Source organism: Symphalangus syndactylus, chromosome 24 (genome assembly GCF_028878055.3).
Source record: "Symphalangus syndactylus isolate Jambi chromosome 24, NHGRI_mSymSyn1-v2.1_pri, whole genome shotgun sequence".
Lineage (NCBI taxonomy): Eukaryota > Metazoa > Chordata > Mammalia > Primates > Hylobatidae > Symphalangus > Symphalangus syndactylus.
Window position 1 is genome coordinate 22,396,030 of NC_072446.2, and position 26,822 is coordinate 22,422,851.

The following is a 26,822-nucleotide window of genomic DNA, read 5'->3' on the forward strand; positions in this document are numbered from 1 at the left end:
CCTGAGGATATTTGAAGAAGGGTTGGTCCAGACCAGAGAAACAACAAATGCAAATACCCTGAGGTGGGAGCTTGCCAGGCATGTTTAGGGAACATGGAGGACACATGTAGGCTGGAGGGAAGAGTAGGAGAAGTTCCTGGGTTCTAGGAGCGGAATGTTTGAGATTACTGGGGCTGGAGGTGGTTTGGCTGTGACAGTTGACAGCCATAATCATGGCAATCAACATAGCCGAGTGATTGAGCCCTCACTGTGCTGGCATTTTCCTCACCTGCTCTCCGTGCATCCGCACTACAACCGTGTGAGCTGTACCTTGATATTAACCCCATTCACAGAGGAGGAGCTGCAACCCCTCCCAACCCCCACCCCAGGCATACTCTTCCTAAAGCTCACCCTGATCGGGGTGAGGCCCGCATCTGCCCTCACCTGATGGGAAGGCCAGCAGGACAGGGACTGAAGCTATTCGGTTTGATTGAAGTGCTTGGCCGCTCGTGAGCCCCCAGTCCACTTTTGTTGGAACATTTCCTGAGGCTTAGAAAATGGGAGAGGCTGCCTGAGGTCATAGGGCGGGGCACCAGGCAGCAGTAGGGATGGGCCTGGAACCCGGGACTGGGCTGGGTGGGGGTGCGCTAGGTTCTGTGTTCTTACTCTTCACTATGGAAGTCAGCCAGCCAGGGATGAGTGTGTGGGAGGCGGAGGGTGAGTATTCCGGATGAGAACAGCATGTGTGCAGGGCAGGTGGCAGAGAATGGGCCTCTGTGTGTAGGGAGCTGTGAGTAGTTGGACCAGAGCAGCATGGGGCCGAGGGAATGGTGACAGGTGCAGCAGGGAGGCGGCCGCAGCCTGTTTCCATAGGCCCCAAGTGTCTGGCCCAGAGGTTGAGCCCTTGTCCTGTGGGACCCGGGAGCCATTCGGTCCTGTTCTGGGCTGAGTTTCCCAGCAGCAGCCCACCTCATGCCAGATGTCAGGGTTTGTGAAGGGCCTGGCCAGCTTGGCAGGCCAGAGAGTGAGGCGGGTGTCCAGCTTCCCAGGAGGTCCCAGCTGAAATCTGGCCATGTGTGTGCTACTTCTCAGGTGCCCCAGGCTTCAAGGGTGCAGCCTGACGGGTCCTTGATCCACCTGTCCCCCACCCAGGCCAACTGTGGGTGCCCCCTGCCCTGGGGATTACAGAGGCTCTTGGCACAGGGGGAAGGGAAAGGTGGAGGGTGTCAGGAGTACTGGGTGAGAGTCCTGGCCTGTACTCCCGAAGCTGAACCCAGGGGTTCAGTCCCCCAGATAGGCCTTCTGTTTTTTGCTCCTTTTGTCTCTGTTTCTCATCTTTGCTTCTTTCGGTTTTTTGTTTGTTTGTTTTTGAGACAAGGTTTTGCTCTGTTCCATAGGCTGGAGTGCGGTGGAGTGATTGTAGCTCACTGCAACCCAAAACTTCTGAGCTCAAATGATCGTCCCGCCTCAGCTCCAAAGTGCCGAGATTGCAGGTGTGAGCCACCACGCCCAGTTAATTTTTATTTTTATTTTTGTAGAGACAGGATCTAGTTATGTTGCCCAGGCTGGTCTCCAACTCCTGACCTCAAGTGATCCTCCTACCTTGGCCTCCTAAAGTGCTGGGATTGCAGGCATGAGCCGCGGCACTCAGCCTGTTTCTCATCTTCGCGTGGCTCTGATTCCTTATTTGTCTCTCATCTCTTATTTGTCCCTCTGTCCATCTCTCATCCCCGCCTTCTCTCTACCTCTTGTCCCCTCTCCCTGAGGCTGAGGGTCTGCTGGAGGCCAGGGGCCCTCAGAAGTCCAGCTTATTTGGGGCTTGTCTCTACCTGGAACCAGAAGAGTTGGGCCCACCAAGCCTTTGACTGCAGCCTGTCCCCTGGAAAGCAGGATGACAAAGGCATGACCCCAGGACTCCCCTGCTCTTCCTAGCTCTCCGTACCTACCACACGAGGCAAGCCCCTTCCTCAGGCCAATAAGTGGCCACTACTTTTGGCTCAGATCTTCAACCCCTGCCAAGCCAGGGGCTGGCTCTGAAAGCAGGACCTCAGCACTACAGCCAGAAGACAGCCGGGGCCTCCTGTGTCCTGAGCAGCCACCCTCCCCGTCCCCACCTCAGTCTGTCCGTCTGTTAAGTGATACAGTTTAGGCCAGTTGACCCCACAGGCCCTGCCAGGCTGATGATCCATGCTGTGACTTTGGTGACCCTCAAGTAACTTTGGACAAGTGCCTTCACCTCTCCAGGCCCAGCTTCTCTCTCTGAAGGATGGGACAGAGGGTCCCTAGCTCCAGGAGGTGGTGAGGGGTGCTGAGATCATCTTAGCCCTGTATCTGGCATGTTCTAGTTGCTCAGTGAAAGCTACTTAAGTTGTGTGTGATTTTTCACCCCGGAGACGGAGTCTTGCTCTGTCGCCCAGGCTGGAGTACGGTGGCACGATCTCGACTCACTGCAACCTCTGCCTCGTGGGTTCACGCGATTCTCCTGCCTCAGCGTCCCAAGTAGCGAGGAGATTACAGGTGCACACCACCACACCTGGCTAATTTTTGTATTCTTAGTAGAAACGGGGTTTCACCATGTTCATGTTAGCCAGGCTGATCTCGAACTTGACCTCGTGATCTGCCCGCCTCGGCCTCCCAAAGTGCTGGGATTACAGGCATGAGCCACCACACCCGGCCGTTGTGTATGCATTTTTTATGGATCAGAATTAGGGTATTTGGTCTGCAGAAGGATCCAGCTTCCACAGGCCAAAGAGAGATGGAGTTTAGACGGAAAAATATTCAGATTTGGAGGACGTTCTCCATGGCGTGGGGAGAGAGCTGGATCATCTTTGGTTTCAGGACTGCCCCGAACGTCCAGGCTAACATGTCTCATTGATGAGTCTGGGATCCAAACCCAGCTCTGAACCTCAGTTTCCTTGTCTAGGAAATGAGATCACTCAGTTCCTTCCTTGAGGGGCTGATACTTGAATGAGAGACTGTGCCTCGGGCTCAAAAACTCAGATGACTGCAGGGGCCCAGCCAGGGCCGCCACCAAATCTGGCCACCCATTGTGAGACCCCAGGGAAGGGAGAGGACCAGGGTGAACCTGGAGCTCATATCCCATCAGTTGGGGGCAGCTATTACTTACTGTTCAGGCCTAGGGTGGCCAGAGCCCTGTGTTGTTCAGGGAAGCAGGAAACTAGGAATTTTACGTGATTTTCAAATTTAGCTCACTTTTTAAAACTGAGGGCAAAACATGTCAGAGGGAGGCAGTTTGCAACCTCTCCGATATGGGCCACACCCCAGCGCATGACAGGCTTCAGTGTGTGTCAGCCATTGTTAGGGTAACTGTTATTTGATCGTGTTGCAGTTGGCTCTGCCCACTTCCTGTCCCTGCATCTTGTGAGGCAGGCAAGCAGGTCGATCGGGAAGGTTCACTTGTTCTTTCCTTCTCACCGCCTCTCCGTGTCCTCCCACCCCAACCGCTCGGGGCTTTCTGCTTCTGAGCCCTGGGCCTTGGCAACAAACAAGAACCAGAAAGGGGAAGGCCCTGCTGGGCCTGATCATGGTGATCCCCAGGCTGGGGCGGCTGCTGGGGCAGTGGGGGTGCTGCGTGGCTCAAGGGAAATAGCCCTTGCCTGAGAGTTGGGGAACCAGGAGATCTAGGCCCCTGTGACCTCTGCTGTGTGACCTCTGTTGAGGTCCTTCTCCTTCCCGGGCTTCAGGGTCCTCTTCTGTATAAAAGGGGCCAAGGGGATATAACCCTGGTGTGTTCCCTCCCCCTTCTGAGCCTTGGTCTTTTCATGGGGCAGGGGAGGGCAGCTCTCCTTGTTCTGGTTCAGGGTAGGTTAGGAGCAGCTTGCTGTTGTGTGACCTGGAGAAGGCCTGCTGTCTCCCTGAGCCTCAGTTTCCCTATCATGACAAATGGGGAACCCAGTACTTCCTTCCCAAGGTATGTCAGTGAGCAGCACCCAGAGATAAAGCCGTGGAGTTGTCCCTTAGGATTGTGGTTGGGAATTTGCTCATTCTGCAGGCATTTACTGAGTGTCAGGGCCCTGGTGAGTGAGCCAGACATGGTTCTGGGCCTCCTGACTTCACATTTAGGTAGGGGAAGACAAACTTAGACAAGGCCACAGGCATGAGCAATGGGCCTCGTGTTGGGGAAGTGTGGGGTCAGAGGAGGCATCATGGATGGCTTCCTGGAGATGGAGGTTTCCAGAGTGAGATCTGCAGGAGCAATGTCAGGTGCACAGGGAGTGAAGGGAACAGCATGCACAGAGTCCTAAAAAGAAGAGAGGATGGACGCAGAAGGAGCCCTTCTCACCTGCTCTGGCCCTGACCCCTTCACAGGGACCTGCCTGGCCCCGCTGATTAAGGGGGGGCCTGGGCTCCTGACCTAGAATGTCGTCAAGGTGATAGGGTGATGGGGAATAGAGGGAGGGACCAGGGGCAGCAGGAACAGGATGGAGCGGGGCGAGAGCAGGATCTTAGGAGCTAGACCTCTGGCCATGGAATTCTGGTCTCTCCTGACTAGTTGGGTGGCTTTGGGCTACTTCCTTGACCACTCTGATGGTCAGTTTTCTCATCTGCAAAAGGACATCACTTCAGCAGGCACCTGATATGTAGTAACTGCTCAGTATATTTTAAACACCCACAATAAAATTGTTGTCATTGAAGGTCTTCTGTGCCTTATGGAGCAGCTGCCTGGGGCATACCTTAGTCACATGTTCAGTGTCACCCACATGGTATTTTTATTTCCTTTAATTTTTTTTTTTTCTTGAGATGGAGTTTCACTCTTGTCACCCAGGCTGGAGTGCAATGGCGTGATCTCAGCTCACTGTAACCTCCGCCTCCTGGGTTCAAGCAATTCTCCTGCCTCAGCCTCCCGAGTAGCTGGGACTACAGGCGCCTGCCACCACACCTGGCTAGTTTTTGTATTTTTAGTAGAGACGGGGTTTCGCCACGTTGGCCTGGCTGGTCTCAAACTCCTGACCTCAGGTGATCTGCCTGCCTCAGCCTCCCAAGGTGCTGGGATTACAGGCGTGAAACACTGCACCCAGCCTTATTTCCTTTAATTTTTAAAATTTTTTGTTTGTTTTGTTTATTAATAGAGGCAGGGTCTTGCTGTGTTGCCCAAGCTGGTCTTAAACTCCTGGGCTCAAGCAATCCTCTCGCCTCAGCTTCCCAGAGTGCTTGGATTACAGGAGTAAGCCACTGAGCCTAACCCGTTTTATTTATTTTATTTTTACTTTTATTTTAGTTTTTATTTTTTTGAGATGAAGTCTCACTCTGCTGCCCAGGCTGGAGTGCAGTGGTGCCATCTCAGCTCCCTGCAATCTCCGCCTCCCAGATTCAAGTGATTCTCTTGCCTCAGCCTCCCGAATAGCTGGGATTACAGGCACCCGCCACCATGCCTGGCTAATTTTTGTATTTTTAGTAGAGATGGGGTTTCACCATGTTGGCCAGGCTGGTCTCGAACTCCTAGTCTCAAATGATCCTCCTGCCTCGGCCTCCCAAAGTGCTGGGATTACAGGTGTGAGCCACCGTGCATGGCCCCCTTTTATTTTTTTATTTTAATTTACAATTTAAAAAAAACAATGTAATATGCTAGTACTTTAAAAGGGAATAAGGGAAAAGCTGGTCTTGACTATGTAGATTTTTTTTTTTTTTAACATAAATGGCTGCTATTTGGTGCTTTGCTTTTTGCACTTACCTAGATGTCCTGGACATCTCTCCACGTCCACTTATAGACAACTGCCCAGGCATTTTCCTGGCTGCAGAGATGATGTGGACTGAATTCATTTGGCCAATCCCCAGGCAATGGCCACTTAGGTTATTTCCCAAGTTTTGACACCACAAACAAAGCTGCAGTGAGTGAATCAGCTTGTCTGGGCTCGTGCGTCTGTGAAAACTATATGGCAACACTGAAACAGATTGCACACCCAAAGCCTGACTTCTGGCTCCTCTTGGGAATCAGAAGCTCTGCCTCCCTGGCCCACACGCCATACTTTTAGAAGCCCCACTGTCCCCAGAGCCCTATTTTTCCATGAATTCCTGACTCATTGTCTGGAGCCTGCTTGAGGGAGGCTGGGCAGGGTGTGAGCCACCAGGATTAAAGGTTGTTTGTACCCTCTGCCTCCAAATAGTTACCTGCAAAAGGGGACAAGTGAAGCCACAAAGATTCTAGTTTAAAAAAAGAAAAAGAAGCTCATTAAACTTCCCTTAGGTGTCCCCAGAGAGAGCCCAGAGGGTCCCAGGAGACCGGAGTTCTGGTCCTGTCTGTCAAAGAACTGGTCTGACAGAGAATTGGGCCACTCTGAAGGGCCCCATCCTTGGTTTAATGCATCCAGCCCTGACTGTTTGACCTTGGCCAGGGCCTCAATGTGACGTCATCTGTGAAATGGGTACAGATTCCTTTGTGGGAGTCTGTAAGCTCAGCTTGTGGCTGGCAATATAGATGCATTGAACAAAGTTGAAAAGCTCCTGGCCGGGTGCGGTGGCTCACACCTGTAATCCCAGCACTTTGGGAGGCGGAGGCGGGCAGATCACAAGGTCAGGAGTTCAAGACCAGCCTGGCCAATATGGTGAAAGCCCATCTCTACTAAAAGTACAAAAATTAGCCGGGCATGGTGGCGGGCGCCTATAATCCCAGCTACTCGGGAGGCTGAGGCAGGAGAATCGCTTGAACTCGGGAGGTGGAGATTGCAGTGAGCCGAGATGGCACCACTGCACTCCAGCCTGGGTGATAGAGTGAGACTCTGTCTCAGAAAAAAAAAAAGAAAAGAAAATTTCCCATGGGGCCACACTCTGCCTGGCCTTGACCCTCCAGCCTTTACCTCTCGCCTCTGCTCCCTGTAGGCAAGCGCCTCCAGGAGTGGTGCTCTGTGATCCTGTGCTTCAGCCTCATCGCTCACAACCTGGTCCACCTCCTGCTGCTGGCCCGCTGGGAGCACACGCCCCTCGTCATACTCGGTGTTGGTGAGTGCCCGAGGCACTGCTGCCTGCCTCAACTTCACTAGGGACCAGGGACCCACCGGGTAACTGGCGCGTATGTGTGTCCGCATGCGTGGATGTGTGTGCTTGAGTCCAGTATGTGCCTTGAGTACCCCACCTCCCTATTGCAGTCAGCAGCACCTCCCTGCAGCCTGTCACTTGGGCCCAAAACCTAAACGTGATCCTCAGTTCCTCTATTCCTCTTGCATTGCACATCCAAACCGTCGACAAACGCCGTTAACTCTACTTTCAAACTGCATGAGGAGTACAGCCATGGCTCTGTACCTTCCTGGTCCCCACGCTGGTCCAGCCACCATCCTCTCCCGCCTGGGCTGTTTCAGGAGCCTCCTTCCTGGTCTCCCTGCCTTCACATTTGCCCTGCACTGTCCAGTCTCCACACGGCTAGCTGGATCCTGCTAGAGCCCCAGGCAGATCATGCCACACCCCCACTCTCATCTGCTTACACCTACGGCTGTATAGAACACCCCCTCCTCAGTGTACCTGCCCCAGCTTCCTCTCGCCACCCTCATGCTAGGTCACCCTGCACCTGCCACGCTGGCCCCCTGACTGTACCTCTGTCACCTGCTGTCAGATACATTCCTACTTCAGGGCTTTTGCATGTGCCGTTCTCTATGCCTAGAACTCTCACCTACATGGCTCACTCCAGATGTCTGCTGAGAGGTCACCTCCTCTCAGCAGAGGAGGTATGATTGCCCCACAAAACATAGCAGCCCTGGCCAAGTGTGGTGGCTTATGCCTGTAATCCCAGCACTGTGGGAGACCGAGGAGGGCGGATGACTTGAGGTCAGGAGTTCGAGACCAGCCTGGCCAACATGGTGAAACCCCATCTCTACTAAAAGTACAAAAATTAGCCGGCCGTGGTGGCAGGCGCCTGTAGGTCCCAGCTACTTGGGAGGCTGGGGCAGAGAATCACTTGAACCCAGGAGGCAGAGACTGCAGTGAGCCAAGATCACGCCACAGCACTTCAGCCCAGGCAGCAGAGCGAGACTCCATCTCAAAATAGCAGCCCTGTCACACACTGTCCCCCTTTTCTGTTGTTACACTGTGTCCACAGTGTCTTTATTTGTTTATCATCTATGTCTCCCAACTCAAATGCCAGCTCCCTGAGAGCAGAGATTTTTGTCTGTTTCGTTCACCACTGTGTCCCTAGCTCAAGCCTCAGGCCTGGCACACAGCCGGTGCTCAGTATTTTTTGAATTGATGAATGAATGAATGAGAGAGCTGTTGTTTATTAGTACCTCCTGGGTGTTTTCCATCGGTCACTTCTTACACTAAAGTTGTCATCATTTTCCAGATGAGGGAACTGAGGCTCAGAGAAGGGACCAGTCCAGAGTCACACTTCAAGGCAGAGCACAACATAGTTGTTAATACACTATCTCCACTCCCAGGCCCTGGATGACTCAGTTTCCTTCCTCTCCATGCACCACCCTTCCCCTCCCTGTCCCCAGCTCCAAGACTGAAGGAGGCGGCTGTGCCCTTGGTCCTGCCTGGCCCTCCCTAAGGGTTCAACTCCCACAATCTCATTAAAAGCATTCTAGCTACCTAAGCCAATAGTGCTCAGGGCAGCTAATTGAGCCATCTGGGTCTGGGGTGGGGTTGGTATATGCTGGGGATGGGAGCTGGACCAGCTGGAGGGGAGAGAGATGAACCCATCCATTGCTGGGAAGCCCAGGCAGGAGCCAGGCATGTCCCCTGCCCCCAGGGATGGGAGAGACCTGCACCCCCAGCCTCTCTGCCTCAAGCCCCATATTCAAGGGCAGGAATACAGACAGTCTGAGCTTTGCAGCCTCATCTGGGGATGGTTACGAGCAGGCCTCTACAAACCTGGGTTCAAGTCCCAGCTCCATCACCTCCTGGCTCTGTGGCCTTGGGCAAGTGTCATTGCATCTCTGAGCCTCGTTTACCACAGTGTAAATGAGGCTGCTGGCAGTACCTGCCTCCTAGGGCTGTTGTGAAGGCAAAATGCAGGTGTGCCTAAGTGCTGAGAAAACCAGTGACTAAGCAGGGGCGGGGAAGGGACAGCACCTGCCAGACCAGTGATCAAGGCTTTCACTTCAGCCTCTCTGGTCAGTTTAATGACGGATGTTTTGTGAGCACCTACTATGTGCCAAGCCCCATGCTGGGTACTTTTCACTCTTTGTGCTACCCTAGTGAGGAGGTTCCCATCACCATCTGAGAGGCTAAGTAAGTCGCATATTGGTCCTCACCCAGGCAGCAGCAGAGTCTGAGATTGCAAATCCAGACTTGCCTGGCTTTCAATTGAGGACTTCCCCACCAGGGCCTGTATAGCCTCCAGTTAACATTGGGAGGCCAGGCTGTTTCAGGCCTCTACGGGGGTAAAGGATGGGCTGGATCAGATCCGAGGTGTGTGCTGTGCAGGCTGGGAGGGTGGATGTCCCAGGCAGGTCTCCCTTCCCTGGTTGGGACCTGAGCTTCCAACCACAGTCTAGGAAATCTCTGGCTTTCGAGGCTGCACAGCACCAGCTTCCCCATCCCACACCTTTCCCTCTGGGCTGATAAGAGCAGACAATCCCCTGATAGTGGTGTTTGCACAGTCCCTAATCGATTTAAATAGCCACCCTGATTTGTGTGTTAACATGCAGGCAGTAAGGGCACCGTGCCAGCCTGCAGAGCCTGCCCCCTACCCCTCACTATCTCCCCAGAGCTTCCATTGTCCCAGGCAGGCCCCAGAAATCAAGGAACGCAGAAGCACGAAAAGGTGTTGAGTTAATAAACACAGACATACATGACGCAGCACTGGGAAGCAAAATCAAATTGAGGGGGTTGGCGGGAAAGGCCCCTCTGAAAAGGTGATGTTTGCACAGAGACCTGAAGGAGGTGAGGGAGGGGCCGTGCAGAGATCTTGGGGAGGGGCATCCAAGGCACAGGGAAGAGCAAATGCAAAGGCCCCGAGGTTGGCACGTGCCTCGTGTGTTTGGGGAACAGAGCAAAGCCATTGTGGCTGGAGGAAATTGATCAAAGGAAAATTGTGGCAGCCCAGCGAGGCACTGGAAGCAGATGTTGTGGGGCCGTGAGGGCCGTGATCTGGATATGGGGCCATGAGAAGCCATTGGTGAGTTTCCCACAGGGAGTTGACATCATCTGATGCTGCAGGGAAGATGGCTAGGGGTAGGGACAGCCAGGGAGGAGGCGCCTGCCATGGTCCAGCCACGTGAAGATGCCAGCCCAGACCTAAGGGCAGCCCAGACCTGGGTGGAGCAGTGGAGGTGGTAATGAGTTGTCAAATTCTGGAGGAGCTGTGAAAGGTGAGCTGCCAGAATGTGCTTCCAGGTTGGCTGTGGAGGTGAGAGGGAAGAATTAGCTTGACTCCAAGGTTTCTCTCTTGAGAGATGGAAGGGATGAAGCTGTCATTCACAGAGATGGAGAGAGGTCGGCAGAGTAGGCCTGAGGGAGATGCTTGAGATGGCCGCTGGTGAGCTAAGGAGAGGTGTTGAGCAGAAAACTGGAAATCTAGGTCTGGAGGCAGGGAGAGGCGGCTGGAAATAGCAATCTGGGGGTCGGGCTGGGCATGGTGGTTCACACCTGTAATCCCAGCACTTTGGGATGGTGAAACTCTGTCTCCACCAAAAACACAAAAATCAGCTGGGCATGGTGGTAGGCCTCTATAATCCCAGCTACTGGGGAGGCTGAGACAGGAGAATTGCTTGAACCCGGGAGGCGGAGGTTGCAGTGAGCCAAGATCGCCCCATTGTACTCCAGCCTGGGCGACAGAGTGACGCTCCTGCTGGAAAAAAAAAAAAGAAAGAAAGAAATCTGGGAGTCATCTGTGTCAAGATGGAGCTCCTTATCTCCTAGGCTGGCTGAGCACCCCCAGGGGCTGAGTCTCCTGTGTTTCCAGGCTGGGGAGGAGGAAGAGCCAGCAAGGGAGGCTGGGATGGCGCTGCCTGGGAGGTTGGGGGAGAACCAGGGAGGTGGGGGAGAACCACGGAGGGCTTGCAGGGGCCAAGAGGAGAATGTGTTTCCAGGAGTCTTGGGGGTAGACTGGGAACAGCCACTGAGTGGACCAGCAAGGTGGGCAGTAAAGGGACCTTTGGATTTAGCCACGTGGAGGTCATCAGCCACTTTGACAAGCACATCGTTGTCGTGAGTGAGTGGGTGAACAAGTGAAGGCCGTAGGAGCCCTGAGCTTTTGTTCCACGTGGAGAAGGGGGAAGAAGTGTTTGGGTTGTGAGTTGGCTCTTAAAGGAGCAGAGTCCTCCATGGACCTTGGGAGAGGGCCTTCCGGGCAGAGGGCACAGTGAGTCCAGAGGTCGGGGATGAGGTCGGAGAAGTCCCAGGCTCGGGTGGTGGCCCCTCCTGTGGGTGGAAGTGGAGTCTGGATCTGACTAAGCTGGAAGGCGGTAAAGACAGGACTGGGACCCAGGACCAAAGCCCATGGATTTGCCCTCAGTGCGTTTACTTGGCCCCTCAGCCACGCCTTCCATCTCCACGCCAGGCCTTTGAGGTGGGCAGGGAGGGGTGAGGAAGTCCCAGCTGGGTGACCTGTGGGGAAATGGAAGCCCCCACAGGCCCAGAGACTACCTCAAGGTCCCCCGTGAGTCAGGGTAGCCTGGGGTGAGCCGTCTCCCATCCCTCTCCTTGTCCCAGTGTTCTGCAGGGAAGGGTGGTAACCAAGCCGAAGCTGCCCCCAGGGGGAGCCGGCTGCCAGCCGCCACCACCCCAAAGCTGGGACAAAGAGGCTTCTGTGTGCCTGTCTGCCACCCCTGCCCCCATTAAAGCAGCCTCAGACGGCAGCCTGGAGTCACTGCCACCGGCAGAGGCTGCAAGATCACGGAGCCAGGGGGAGGGCTCCTCGTCTCCTAAAATGATTCCTGACTTCTGTCCAAAGCACACATCCCTCCCTGCTGGGCAGCCTGCGGGCGCCAGGCCTTGGCCATTGGACAGATGGCAAGACTGAGGCTCAGCAGAGAGCTCACAGGAGCTGCGTTAGGGGGATGCTTGCTGTGTCACGGGACCCACCGGGCCCTTTACCCAGTGGCCCATTTTATTAACTTCTCATAGTTAAGGGAGGTAAATGTCCCCATTCTCCATACCTGGGTGCGAAGGCTCCCTAACCCTAACCCTAAGGTTGCATCATCCTGAATGACTCTAGTGAGTTTCTGGCTACTCACCAGCAGCCCTGCCTTGCCCCTGCCACTGTGTGACCTTGGGGAGTCCTTACCCTCCTCTGGAAGGTCAGGATGGGGTGGGGCCTGTTACCGTGGACATGAAGTGAGATTGTGCACTTTTTGAAAAATAGACTTTATTTTTTAGAACAAGTTTTCAACTTACAGAAGGATGCGGCAGATAGTACAGAGAGTCCCCATATGCCTGGGGCACGCAGTTTCCTCCATTATTCACATCTTAAATCTTACATTAGTGGGGCACATTTGTTACAGCGTGTGCCAGTGTTGATACATTATCATGAGCTGGAGTCCATGGCTTATTCAGATTGCCTTAGTTCTTCCCTAATGTCCTTCTTCTGTTCCTGGATCCCATCCAGGGTATCACATGGCCTTTAGTTGTCATGTCCCTTTAGGCTCCTCTTGTCCAGTTTTGTTTGTTTGTTTTTTGAGATGGAGTCTCACGCTGTTGCCAGGCTGGAGTGCAGTGGCACAATCTCGGCCCACTGCAACCTCCGCCTCCCGGGTTCAAGTGATTCTCCTGCCTCAGCCTCCTGAGTAGTTGGGACTACAGGCGCACACCAGCACGCCCAGCTAATTTTTGCGTTTTTAGTAGAGATAGAATTTCACCATGTTGGCCAGGATGGTCTCAATCTCCAGACCTCGTGATCCACCCACCTCGGCCTCCCAAAGTGCTGGGATTATAGGAGTGAGCCACCGTGCCTGGCTGACCTTGACGGTTTCGATGAGTGCTAGTCAAGTGTGTTGTAGGCCGCCCCTCCGTTGGTATCTGTCTGGTGTTTTTCTCATGATTAGGCTGGGGTTACGGGTTATGAGGAGGAAGAGTTCAGAGGTCAAGTGCCATTTTCCTCACATCATAGCAAAAGTACAGATTGTCAGCATGACTTATCACTGTGATGACTCTGATTCCATGGCTAAGGTAGCAGATGTCAGAGTTCACGATTAAGTTACTCTCGGCTGGGTGCGGTGGCTCATGCCTGTCATCCCAGCACTTTGGGAGGCACTTTGGGATTTGTGAGTGGGTCGCTTGAGCTCAGGAGTTCACTGGTCAGCCTGGACGACACAGGGAGACCTTTGCCTCTACAGCTATAGTCCCAGCTCCTCGCGAGTCTGAGGTGGGAGGATCGCTTGAGCATGGGAGCTCAAGGCTGTGGTGAGCTGTAAATGGTACCGCCACACTCCAGTCTGGGCCACAGTGGGAGAGTCTGTCTCAAAAAAACAACAAACAAAAGTTACTCTGCTCCCCCCACTCGTGACGACTCAATCACGACTCACTGCAGCCTCAACCTCCCAGGCTCAAGCAGTCCTCCCACTTCAGCCTCCAGCTAGGACCACAGGCACGTGCCACCACACCTGGCTAATTTTGTTATTTTATATACAGACAGCGTTTTGCTATGTTGCCCAGGCTGGTACTGAACTCCAGGACTCAAGCAATCCTCCCACCTTGGCCTCCCAAAGTGCTGGGATTATAGGCATGAGCCAATGCACCCAGCTTCCTCCCCTTTCTTTCTTTCTTTTTTTTTTTTTTTTTTTGAGACAGAGTCTCACTCTGTCACCCAGGCTGGAGTGTAGTGGCACAATCTTGGCTCACTGCTACCTCTTCCTCCCAGGTTCAAGTGTGTCTCCTGCCTCAGCCTCCCAAGTAGTTGAGATTACAGTCCTACACCACCATGGCTGGCTAATTTTTGAATTTTTAGTAGAGATGGGGTTTCACCATGTTGGCCATGCTGGTCTCGAACTCCTGACCTCAAGTGATCCATCTGCCTCGGCCTCCCAAAGTGCTGGGATTCCAGGTGTGAGCCCCGCGCCCGGCCTCCCTCCTCATTCATACTGTGCTCTCTTTGGAAGGAGGTCACTATACACAGCCCACGCTTAAGGAATGGGAAGTTATGCTCCCAGTGATGCACTTTTTAACACTTCACAAAGCCCCAGTACACAGTGTTAACCCAACTACTGTTTTCTCATCTGTATAATTTTTGTTACTCTCATCTTTCTCATTATCTGTGAGGATTAAGTGTTTAAAATGATTAAGGAGATAAGATGTGGCCTAAGCGAGGCCTTGGTGCCATTCAGGGATTAAAGGAGATAAAACATTTAAGGCATTGGCACGGGGCCTGGTAGTTATAAGTGCTCAATAAATATCAGGTTTGTTTTTTTTTTTTTAAAAGTAGTTGACATCTTAACCCAAAGTAAATGAAGGCAGATGTCTACACATAGACTTGTACACCAATATTCACTGCAGCAGATTCAAAACAGCGCCAAACTGGAAACAGCCCAAATGGCCAACCATGGCCAGGTGGATAAATGCATCATTGTACATCCAGATGGTGGGATACTCAGCCCTAAAAACGGTGAACCACTGCTGATCCACACGACTGCATGGCCCACGCTAGAAGCATTACACTAGTAAAAGAAGCCAGGCTCCAAAGAGCACCTACCATCTGAATCTGTTTACATAAAGTTCTAGAATAGGCAAAATCAGGCTCTGCTGATAGGAGGCAGCTCTATGGTTGCATGGAACAGGGTCAGAAGGGAGCTTAGTGGGACAGGGGAACCAGCTGTGGGGCTGGAAATGCTTTTTTTTTTTTTTTTGTGATGGAGTTTTGCTCTTGTTGCCCAGGCCGGAGTGCAATGGCGTGATCTCAGCTCACTGCAACCTCTACCTCCTGGGTTCAGGCGATTCTCCTGCCTCAGCCTCCCGAGTAGCTGGGATTACAGGCATGCGCCACCACGCCTGGCTAATTTTGTACTTTTAGTAGAGACGGGGTTTCTCCATGTTGTTCAGGCTGGTCTCGAACTCCCGACCTCAGGTGATCCGCTCGCCTCGGCCTCCCAAAATGCTGGAATTACAGGTGTGAGCCACCGTGCCCGGCCTGGAAATGCTTTCTATCGGGGTCAGCACACTATGGCCTGAGGACCAAAACCACTTGTAAACAAGTATTCTGGGAATGCTGTTGATGTCTGCCTTCACAACTACAGCTGCAGAGTTGAGGAGCTGCAGTGGAGACTGCCTGGCCTGCAAAGCCCAAAATATTTACTGTCTATTTATTTATTTATTTATTTATTTATTTATTTATTTATTTATTTATTTCTGAGATGGAGTCTCAATCTGTCACAATGGAGACTGCATGGCCTGCAAAGCCCAAAATATTTACTGTCCATTTATGTATTTATGTATTTATTTATGAGATGGAGTCTCCATCTGTCACCCAGGCTGGAGTGCAGTGGCACGAGCTCTGCTCACTGTAGCCTCTGCCTCCCAGGTTCAAGCGATTCTCCTGCCTCGGCCTCCTGAGTAGCTGGGACTACAGGTCCGCACCACTACACCCAGCTGATTTTTTTGTGTTTTTAGTAAAGACGGGGTTTCACCATGTTGGCCAGACTGGTATCAAACTCCTGACCTCCAGTGATCTGCCTGCCTCAGCCTCCCAAAGTGCTGGGATTACAGGTGTGAGCCACCGTGCCCGGCCTGCCTGACCCTTTAAAGAAAGTTTGCCAACCTCTTATATTCTGTGTAGGTATAGAATCTCTATCTTAACCTGGGGGGTGGTCAGACAGGTGTGTCTATGCGTAAAAAGGCTGTGAGCTGTGTAAGGCCTATGGCCTTTACTGTTTGTAGGTTATATTCAATTATAACATAAAACAAGCCAAGGTTTAGAGAGGGAAAGGTGCTTGTCCCCATCTCTTCAGGAGCCCAGAACTCGGGGAACAAGGAACCTGGACTCTGAATCCCTTGCAAGGCCCCACCCTTATGACATCCAGTCACTTCTCCTCTGTAGCTATTTCTTTCATGAAGGCAGCATTCATTCATTCATTTATTCTTGAGACAGAGTTTTGCTCTTGTTGCCCAGGCTGGAGTGCAGTGGCGCAATCTCGGCTCACTGCAACCTCCGCCTCCCAGGTTCAAGCCATTCTCCTGCCTCAGCCTCCCGAGTAGCTGGGATTACAGGCACCCACCACCATCCCTGGTTAATTTTTTGTATTTTTTGTAGAGACAAGGTTTCACCATGTTGGCCAGGCTAGTCTTAAACTCCCGACCTCAGGTGATCCGCCCACCTTGGCCTCCCAAAGTGCTGGGAGGAGTGCAAAGGCGCAAGCTCTGCAGCTCCGCACTGTACTCCAGCCCAGCCTGAAGGCAGCATTTAGAGATGTCATTAGTCCGAGCTATGGAGACAGGACCTCGAGATACCTCAGTTGACCTCATTAAGCAAGTTAAGATGCTGAGGCCTAGAGTAGGCACAGTGTCACACAGCAATATGGTAGCAAGAGCTGAGGCCCCCAACACTTGATCTAGCTCTGTCGTAGCTCTTGGCCACATGGCCTTTTGTCCCTACTGGTAGACAGAGGCATACACAGCATCTCAAAGTATGCAGTAGGAGCTCTAATAATGCCATGGACCTGCTGCAGTGCAGTTTAAGGACACAAAAGGGTGCTGGGTTTGGAGGCAGGTCAACAGGCCCCTTCCCGTCCCACAGCTGCCATTTCCAGGCCACTTGACTGGGAGGCAGTGGTTCAACTTCTCCACGCCTCTTTCTTCATCCAAGAAGGGATGACAAATGAGGCCATCTCAGGGGATGACAAGTGCCATGAAAGAAATGAAGCAGGGAGATGTGAGCGAGAGCAACTGCCCGGGAGGATGGCTTTAGCCGGAAGGGTTGGCTGACCTTCGCTCTGAGCAAGAAGGCTGAGGAGGAGCCAGCACAGGGGATCTGGAGTGGGGGTGGGGTGCTGGGTAGAGGAACAGAAAATCCAGAAGCCCTTCTCGGGCTTCCACCTCCCTCGCCTTGTACATCCCCTCCCCTGCCCCTGGCCTGGGTCCACCCTCCCCATCACCAAGGAGCAAGACTGCCCAGACCAGAGCAGGGCCACTGGGTGCACAGGCTCTGGGGCCTTACTGAGTCCCAGCCCCTTTGCTTCAGCCCAGCCACTGTGCAGTGACACCCTTCAGCCTGTCCTTAGGTGTCTGTGTGCCAGGAGGTGTAGCTGCCACCTGTCCCCACCTGCCCTCCCGCCCTTATCACCAGGAACTTGCAGGTGCCTGCATGAAGCTGTGCTGCCCCCACCCCCACCACCCCTCCCGTGCTTGGCACCTGTGATGGATACCACAGGGCCTCTGGAAAGTCTGCGTCCAGCGGCTGCCCCTCACCCCGGGCCCAGATGTCAGGATTGCACATTCACAGTGACTTGCATGCTTACTTTTCTCCCTTCAACCATAAGTCTCACTCACCCAGGAGGCATCCAGGGGCTTTTCTGCAGTCTCCACAGTACCCCAAGACCCTGGTCCCCTGTCACCAAGGGGCTAAGGGCACCAGCAGAACTCAGAACCCTGGACAACCAGTTGACACAGACAGACCGAGTCTGGGAAGAGGTTTGTCTGAAGCCCCATGAGCCAGGGGGCTGCACGTGTCATCACTCACAGCTGCCTTTGTTCTCTGCTGGATTTTACAGCGTTCCCCCATAGACATGAGTTCAGTGTCTGACATGTTTCTGTCCCTAGAGCTTATCACGCAGGAGGCCTTTGTGGAGTGTTGCTTAGTTGATTGACTAAATGACAGCAACAATAATATGGCCTGAGGGCTTACTGTGTGCCAAGCACTGCACTTAGTAGTGCTCTACTGAGTTCTGAATAGGTGCCAAGAGCTGGGATGCAGCCACAAACAAGAGACTAAAGCCCTGGCCATGGTGGAGCCGACCTCCTTGTTGGGGGAGAAAATAAACCAGCAAAAGAGCAGTCAGAGGTGCTGAGTGCTTGGAGAACGATATACATAGGAGATCGGAAATGCTGGAAGATGAGGTGGTTGCAATTTTCCATCAGGTGTCCAAGGAGGACATTTGAGTAAACGTCTGAAGGAGGTGGGGGAGTGAGCTGTGTTGCATCTTAGGAAAGAATGTTCCAGGCAGAGGGAACAGCAAATGCAAAGACCCAGAGGCGTGCAAGGGAAAGGGGATAAAGTAGGCCTGGGCTGCAGCGAAAGAGGAGAGTGACGGGAGGCGGCCGGGGTGGAAGCCTCAGTTTCCACCTCTATAAAAGTGGGAATAAAAAAGCTACCAACTTACAACAAATGGTGAGAATTCATCAAGATCTAGCCTGTAAAGCACTTGTGCTTGGCATTGAGAAAGTGCTCATAAATGTTAGCATCATTCCCTTTTATTTTTATTTTTTTTCAAAACAGTCTCACTCTGTTAGCCAGGCAGGAGTACAGTGGCATGATCTCGACTCACTGCAACCTCCATCTCCTAGTCTCAAGCAATTCTCCTGCTTCAGCATCCCGAGTAGCTGGGATCATAGGTGTGTGCCACCACACCCGGCTAATTTTTGTATTTTTAGTAGAGATGGGGTTTCACCATGTTGGCCAGGCTAGTCTCGAACTCCTGACCTCAGGTGATCCGCCCACCTCGGCCTCCCAAAGTGCTGGGATTACAGGCGTGAGCCACGGTGCCCAGTCGCATCATTCCCATTTTACAAGAGGAAACTGGGCACAGAGAGGCTAAATAACATGTGCAACGTCACAGCTAGTGAGTGCCAGAACTGGAATTTGAGTCCAAATCTACTGAACCGTCAAGTGAGTGAATGGTGTTGGAGTCTCTGAGGGAACCCTACTCAAGTTCCAAACAGACTGAGAACAGAAACAAGGAAAAGGCTGCTGGAGACCAAATGATCATGTTTATTGCTGATAAAAGCTGGAGGGGTGGGGGTGGAGCAGCGAGGCTTCTATCTGCAGGTAAGGTACTTTCTTTTTTTTTTTGAGATGGAGTCTCACTCTGTCGCCCAGGCTGGAGTGCAGTGGTGCGATCTCAGCTCACTGCAACCTCCACCTCCTGGGTTCAAGTGATTCTCCTGCCTCAGCCTCCCGAGTAGTTGGGACTACAGGCTCATGCCACCACGTCTGGCTAATTTTTGTGGTTTTAGTAGAGACAGGGTTTCACCATATTGGTCAGGCTATTCTCGAACTCCTGACCTCAAGTGATCCGCCTGCCTCAGCCTCCCAAAGTGCTGGGATTACAAAGCATGAGCCACCGCACCTGGCCAAGGTACTTTCTTTGTAACACCAAACCCAGAAGGACATTGCTCCAGTTCCAGGCGGCACCGGTGCAGAGCAGGCTTTCCCTATGTGGGGCAGAGAGAAGGGCACGGCCTGTTCCTAGTAGGGAAAGGTTGAGCTGATCTGAGCATGCCCACTTTATGCTCTCCAGACTCTCCAAGCACATGAGTCTTGGCATCTCCCCTGGGCACAGCAAGTGACAGGCAGGAGTGTTAAGCCTGAGGCTCCATCTTCAGGGAAGAAAACATCCCAACTAGAGAAGAAGGGACACCTTCCCCTCCTAACAAATGAATGAGTGGTTCTGATTGGGGGGGTGCAGGGATGTCCCTTCACTCACCCTCTTCTTGTCCACAGTTGCAGGGGCTCTCATTGCTGACTTCTTGTCTGGCCTGGTACACTGGGGTGCTGACACATGGGGCTCTGTGGAGCTGCCCATTGTGGGGAAGGTGAGTATGTTGACCTAACCATGTCCTCAAGAAGGAGGTTGGGCTGTATGGCCTTGAGTGAGTCCCCTTTCTTCTCTAAGACTGTTTCCCTATCTAAAAGATGGGAACCATCATTGCAGCCTGTCCCTCACCCCTGTCCTGCAAGACTAGAACAGGAGTCCCTTGGGATTTTGGAAGCAAAGGCATCAGGCTTGGGATGGTCCAAGAGTTTAGATATGTGCCTGCCTCATCAGAACCCCTGAATTTGGGGGTGTCTTGCTTTTCCGTTGTCTCCCCTTGCTGTTTGAACTGCATTTTATCCTGTATTAGTGACACTTTTTTGGTTTTGATAGAAAATCTAAACTGGCTTAGGCAAACAAGGGTACTGATTCATGTAACTGAAGATTTCAGGGTTAGAGCCAAATTAAGGTATGGCTGCATCCAGTAGGACCGACAGACCCCATTCTTCAGGCGCAGTCTTCTTCCATCTCTATCTCTACTTTCCCCTCATGAGGTGGCCAGTGTGCTTTCTCACCGCCCAGAGAGACATCCTTCCAGCTCCCAGGAAAAGAGAACTGTCCTTCTCCTGCCAGGAGAACAGCATTTCTCCTTCCCTGTAGTTTCTGCCAACTGAAGTCCCACGGCTCACTCCCATTGGCCCAGATTGGGTCACAGTGCTGGGCCCTCAGGCAGTCACTGGCCAGAGGGAGGAGATGCTATGATTGGCCAGGCCTGGTCACATGTTCTTTCTTAGCCCGGGGCGAGGTCAGCCTTGTCAGAAGAGCCTGGACTAAGGAGGAGAGGCTGTTACCCCAGGAGGTGCAGGGAGTCCAGAGGGTCCCATCTTTTGCTTAGAGGGACCCCCTCAACTGCCTTGGGGTGGGGAGGAAGGGCGGAGGTTGTCTCCAAGCCCCCTCACAGCACTGGTAGAGAGACTGAGGCCCAGGGGCAGACAGTGCCAACCCAAAGCCCCTCCGGGGTCATTTCGGCTCATCTCCCCAAAGGCTGGATGGGGTCTGTGTCTGGCAGTGGGCCAGGTGGGAATGTTCAGGCATCCCGGGTGGAGGGAACTTAGGATCAAAGGCGGGAAGTGAGCCCAGGGTGAATGTGTTTAGGGGGCGGTGGAGAGCAGCTGACCACCTTAGGCTGACTGCTGGGGCTGTGTCCCTCTCAACTCCAGGCTTTCATCCGACCCTTCCGGGAGCACCACATTGACCCGACAGCTATCACACGACACGACTTCATCGAGACCAACGGGGACAACTGCCTGGTGACGCTGCTGCCACTGCTAAACATGGCCTACAAGTTCCGCACCCACAGCCCTGGTGAGACACCCAGCTAGTGGTGGGCTGGGAGGGGGCCTTGGGGGCAAAGGCCGACCCCCAGGAGCCTTCTGGGGCTTATGTGTTTGGCTCCTTATGGTGTTTTAAAAGAGTTTTCATTCATTGTCTTCATGTAAAATCAGGAAACCTGACATAAAGATGGAGGTTTCCAGCTTCTCTTGCATCTGCTCTGGCCCCCCTGGGTCCATGTTCCCACCTGGCCTCACTGGGTGGGAGCTGAGCTGCAGCCACTGCCTTTGACAGGACGCGTCTTTCCAGTTTACCACCGTCCCCACTACTCCTTGCTTCCCTGCACCCAACCCACCTTGTTCATTTGTGTTACCCACCTGGCAGGGCTTCTGGGGTTTTGCTACCATGGCCTAGTGGAAAACGTCTAGACTGTGAAAACAGGGCCTGCCTATTTTTAGAGGGACTGGTCTCAAAGTAAGTGATTTCACCACTCTGAGCCTCAGTTGCCTTATCTGTCAGGTGGAGGTAGGGTGGGGCCCGGTCCTGTTCTGGCACCTTAACACCCGTTGGTTCTTCAGGCAGCCTCCGGTGGCTAGAGGTGCTGAGGACGTGTAGCGTAGTGGGTGCTATGGCACCCTGCCCATCCCCTTCCCTGGGGGTGCACCCATCCCCTGCTTCTGTGCGTGGTGGCTGCTGACAGCTCCCAGCTTCTCCAGGGATGGAGGGGAGGTCCCACCTCTCCCCTTGGGATAAGGCTGGAGCCAGTGACTGAAACGCCTCCGAGGCTAGTCCCTTTGCCTCTCAGTGGGTCTAATTCTAAAGAGCCGTTAACACCTCAGAGCTCCTTGCAGGAACAGAGGGAGACAGGACGCCACCCACCCCATCTTTGCTCTGCTCTTCCCCTGCCATGTCTTGCTTCCCTCCCTCCCTCCCTTCAAGGTTTTTTCCTGAAGAGGCTCCCTTGATAAATCACATATACAAGAACCTGTTTCAGGCTCCACTTCTAGGGAAGCTGGGTGAAGGCATCATTCCCGTTTTCCTGATGGGGAAATTAAGCCTCTAAGAGGCAGAGTCACCGACCCAGCTCATACCACCAAGAAATGTCGGCAGAGATTGGAACCCAGCTCCAGCTGACTCCGGTCTACATTCCTAGCCATTGCCATGCTTATGCCATTATCCTATTACGCCATTACGCCTGCTTCCTGAGCAGGAGGAAAGCCTGAAGCCCAGGGCAAAACCTGAGCTTGCCTGTGGCCCTGCAGGGGGTGGAACAGAATCCTGGGTGCTTGCCCAGCGCAGGAGTTGCCCAGGGGCAGGTGGTGAGGGCCAGTTGGGGTGGGTTTCCCGTCCCGAGTGACAGCTGTGCCATCCCCCCCCGTCCCCAACCTGCAGAAGCCCTGGAGCAGCTATACCCCTGGGAGTGCTTCGTCTTCTGCCTGATCATCTTTGGCACCTTCACCAACCAGATCCATAAGTGGTCACACACGTACTTTGGGCTGCCACGCTGGGTCACCCTCCTGCAGGACTGGCATGTCATCCTGCCACGTAAACACCATCGCATCCACCACGTCTCACCCCACGAGACCTACTTCTGCATCACCACAGGTGCGGCCACCAGTGGCGTGGAATGGGCTTTCCCCATCCCAGCCACTGCACCATCTTCGAGGTCAGGAGGGCAGAGATCACAGCGGGAGGTCACACAGTCCTTGCCCTCTGGGAACAGTCTCTCAGATCATGCATTTATTGAGCACCTACTGTGTGCCAGGCACTATTCTAGGTGCTGAGGACACAGTAAATGTGACAGACAAAGCCCTCTCCCCCGACTTCATGGCATTGTGATTCCAGCCACCCATCATCTCGTATTTATTGAGCACCTACAACATGCCACGGTGCTTTGGGCGTAGGCTTCTGCAGCAAACAAAATAGCATGAATCGGCTGGGCGCAGTAGCTCATGCCTGGAATCCCAGCACTTTGGAAGGCCGAGGCGGGTGGATCACTTGAGGTCAGGAGTTGGAGACCAGCCTGGCCAACATGGTGAAACCCCATCTCTACTAAAAATAAAAATAAAAAAATTAGTCGGGTATGGTGGCGGGCACCTGTAATCCCAGCTACTTGGGAGGCTGAGGCAAGAGAATTGCTTGAACCTGGGAGGCGGAGGTTGCAGTAAGCTGAAATCGCACCACTGCACTCCAGCCTAGGTGACAGAGACTGTCTCAAAAAAAAAAAAAAAGAACATGGATCTTTGCCCTTGTGGCACTCACCGTCTGGTGAGGGAGCTGGAACAAATGAATAAAATGTGTAGTGTGGCTAATGGTGCTAACTGCTATGGAGGAAAATAAAGCAGGAGTGGGAGAAGGAAGTGGGGGGCTTTGCCTCTTAAATGGGGTGGTCAGGAAAGGTGACACTTGAACAAAGACCCCGAGGAGCTGTGGAACAAAACCGTGCAGATCTCTGTGGGAGGCACTCTAGGCAGCAGGAACAGTAGGTGCGAAGGCCCTGAGGCTGGCCTTTGCTTGCTTGGTGTGTTTCCGGAATGGCAAAGAAGCTCCTGACTGGAGTTGAGGCAGAGCAATGGAAGAGGGAGGAGAGAAGGGGGCAGAGCAATGGAAGAGGGAGGAGAGAAGTGTGGGAGGGCCCTGAAGATAGATGAGCACAGATTAGAGCAAAGGTAACAGGAAGCAGCAGGCCAGAGGCAGGAACGTGCCCGGTGCAGTGGAGGAAGGGAAAGGAGGCCCATGTGCCATGCTCAGTTAGCAGCCAGTGCGAAAGAGGTGAGGTGAACTGGGAGTTTCTCTGGAGCCAGCTGGGCTGCTTTCAAGGTTAAGTGTATCAGGTGCTGTCAAGTTGGGCCACCTCAGGCCTAACTCTCAGCTTCTCCACATATGCCTTTAGGAAACTCACAAACCTCCCTGGGGACCACTTTTCTCCTCACAAAATAGGGCTGCAGCCCCCTCCTTCATATCTCACCTTCTTAGGGCTATAGTGGGAATGGCAAATGCAGTGTTTGGCATATAGTAGGTACTTGATAAATTACAGCTACTATTTTTCTTTTAAGTCTTTCTGGAAACAGAACTGAGAACCACAAAAAAAATACTTTTTTATGTCCTCTACTTGTGCTCCTTGGAGGGCAGGCGGAGGGATTAGAATTCAGGCTATTTAGGAGATGGGTTAACTACTTAGGCAGGGCTGGGTTCCAATCCTGGTTTGGCCACCTGCTAATTGGGAAACGCTTCTCTAAGCCTCAGTGTGCTCATGTGGAAAATGGGACTGATATTAGTATCTACCTCATGGTGAGCTGGAAGGCTGTAAGATTGTGAGTAATATTTATTCAGCACCTACTCTGCGCCTGGCTGTATTCTAAGCACTGAGGATCAGCAGTGAAAGAACATGGTGTTTTGCATTTTGGGGATGATGTTCCAGTTGGGGATTGGGGGGTAAACAAACACAGAACAGGAAAGTAGAGAATTAACGAAGACGGTTACAGGTTATCATAAAGGCTATAAAGAAATGAAAGAGGGTGGCCTGTCATGGTGGTTCACGCCTGTAATCCCAGCACTTTAGGAGGCCAAAGCGAGAGGATTGCTTGAGCCCAGGAGTTCAAGACCAGCCTATATAAGACAAGACCCCATCTGCATTAAAAAAATTATAAATAGAGCCAGACGCAGTGGCTCATGCCTGTAATCCCAGCACTTTGGGAGGCCGAGGCGGGCGAATCACGAGGTCAAGAGATTGAGACCATCCTGGCCAACATGGTGAAACCCAGTCTCTACTAAAAATACAAAAATTAGCTGGGCATGGTGGTGTGCACCTGTAGTCTCAGTCACACTGAGGCAGGAGGGTCGCATGAACCCGGGAGGTGGAGGTTGCAGTGAGCCGAGATCGCCCCACTGCACTCCAGCCTGGCCACAGAGTGAGACTCTGTCTCAAAATGAATGAATGAATGAATGAATGAATGAATGAATAAATAAATAAATAAATAAATAAATAAATAAAGGGTAATGTGAGAAACCTGGGGTGCTGCTTAAGTGGATGATCAGGGAAGGCTTCCTGGCAGAGGTAGCGTTTGAGCTGAGTGATAAGGCCACCACAGTGCCTGGTATATAGTAAGTGCTCAAATATAAGTAAGTGCCTGGTATGTAGTAAGAAAGTAGATGAATATGGGGGTTGGAGGCCTGAGTGGCCCCAGGCCCATTGGTGGGAGGCCCCCACTTCCAGTTCCTTGGCCGGTCCCTGTGTCCTATCCTGTACTGACTCACTCCTCATTGGGCCCCTCCAGCCCAGTGAAGGTCAGCTCTCTCCCAGTATCCCCTTGACTACTCTCTCCCATTCAACCTCCCACTGCCATTTCTACTGCAGGCTGGCTCAACTACCCTCTGGAGAAGATAGGCTTCTGGCGACGCCTGGAGGACCTCATCCAGGGCCTGACGGGCGAGAAGCCTCGGGCAGATGACATGAAATGGGCCCAGAAGATCAAATAACTTCTCCGAGCCTGCTACCTGGTTGCCAACCTTCCCTAGCCCCCAAACCGAAGCCATCTGCCAAATTCCAGCCTCTTTGAGCTGGCCCCTCCAGATGGAGAGGACATCTCCTGGGCTGGGCCCAGGTACCCCCAGCCCACCCCTCATGACACAGAATACTTGAGCCTCTGATTTTTCATTTCCTTTTTTTGTTTTTTTTTTTTTTTCCTCGGCCCCTCCTCAGCCACCTGAGCTGCTCTGTCTGCAAGCCTGACTCTGCCAGCCTCCCCTGGTAGAGAGGAGGTTTACCCACTCCCTGCACGCCTGCCGTCCCTGCCCTGCTGGGCACCCCTTCAGTGTGGCTGGCATTGGGGCCACTGAGTTGCCTCTTTCCCTTCTTGTCTGGCCCCAGTGGTCTGGGGAGCCCCCAGGCGCACCTAAGCATCGCGGAGCATTGTTCTGCCACGGCCCTGCATACTGACCCCGGAAGGCTGGGCAGGTGGACAGCCCCAGCCACCACCTTCAGCCCAGCCTGTCCCCCAAGGATGGTGAAGCTCAGCAGGGGTCTGAGGGTAGCTGGCCAGAAGAGGCTGGAACCTCCTGCTCAAGTCTAGACCCCTACTTCTCTGCTGCCCCCACCCTGCCAGAGCTGATGTTTCCAATACCAGGATGTCTTCACAGGGCACAGCCCCTGCAGAGGGTCTTGGTCATTTGGAAGAGGACACAGTATCCCCTCTGGCCAGAGTATGTCAGAGAAGGAAGAGTAGGGCTTTTTTGTTTTTGTTTTTGTTTTAAAGGTGCTTGCTTGTTTAATGTAAATAATAGAAAGCCTTAATATCTTTTCTGTAACACGGAGTAATATTTTAATGTCATGTTTTGGATGTACATAATATATTTATAACAAAGCAGCAAGAGTCTACTTAACCTTGGCTGCCTTGTGGTGTTTCCTGGCTGGGTGGGGTGGGGGGTATCAAGGAGCCTGGGACGTGAGGCCCCACTCTCGCCCTATTCCCAGCTCCCCGCAACCCTGGCCTCAGGATGAGAGCTGTCACCTGAGACAGTGAATTAATGTTGACCTCTGCTCCAAAGCCTTTTGGAGGGGATTGGGTGAGGACAGTGGTCTTTCCTGTTGATCATGATGATAAAGTAATGATGGCTGATCCCTATTTGTGACTTCCTTCAGCAAATATTCACCGGCACCTGGTGTGTGCCAGGCTCTGTCCTGTACACAGGTACAGCAGTGAAAGAACCAACAAAGACCTGTCCTGGTGGAGCTGACCTCCTGGGGAAAGAGTCAATAAACAAATACGTGCACATGGAAATTCAGGTGTTGATTTGTGAAGAAAATCAAACAGGACAGAACCACAGTGGAAAAGCAGGTTTGGTGCTGCTTTGGCAGAGTGGTCATGAAGGGCCTCTGAGCTGAGACCTGGAGGAGGAGAGGAGGTCAGACACGAAAGAAGTGAGGGAAGAGGCCTCCTCATGGGA

At 52.9% G+C, this 26,822-nt stretch overlaps 1 protein-coding gene across 3 annotated transcripts in view; it reads left to right on the top strand.

Annotated features, from left to right (window-relative positions):
- The window catches only part of PEDS1 (plasmanylethanolamine desaturase 1), a 29,546-nt gene extending 3,288 nt beyond the window's left edge, over positions 1-26,258 (top strand). The window contains exons 2-6 of one of the 3 annotated variants that reach the window (XM_055266103.2): positions 6,817-6,936; positions 19,514-19,605; positions 20,765-20,909; positions 22,269-22,481; positions 25,234-26,258. In XM_055266103.2, coding sequence (XP_055122078.1) covers positions 6,817-6,936; positions 19,514-19,605; positions 20,765-20,909; positions 22,269-22,481; positions 25,234-25,355 — 692 coding nt within the window. In that variant the 3' untranslated portion in view covers positions 25,356-26,258. Of the gene's footprint in view, positions 1-6,816; positions 6,937-19,513; positions 19,606-20,764; positions 20,910-22,268 lie in introns of all 3 variants that reach the window. The other 2 variants (XM_055266104.2, XM_063633404.1) reach the window with 2 other exon arrangements.
- Positions 26,259-26,822: the final 564 nt, after the last annotated feature.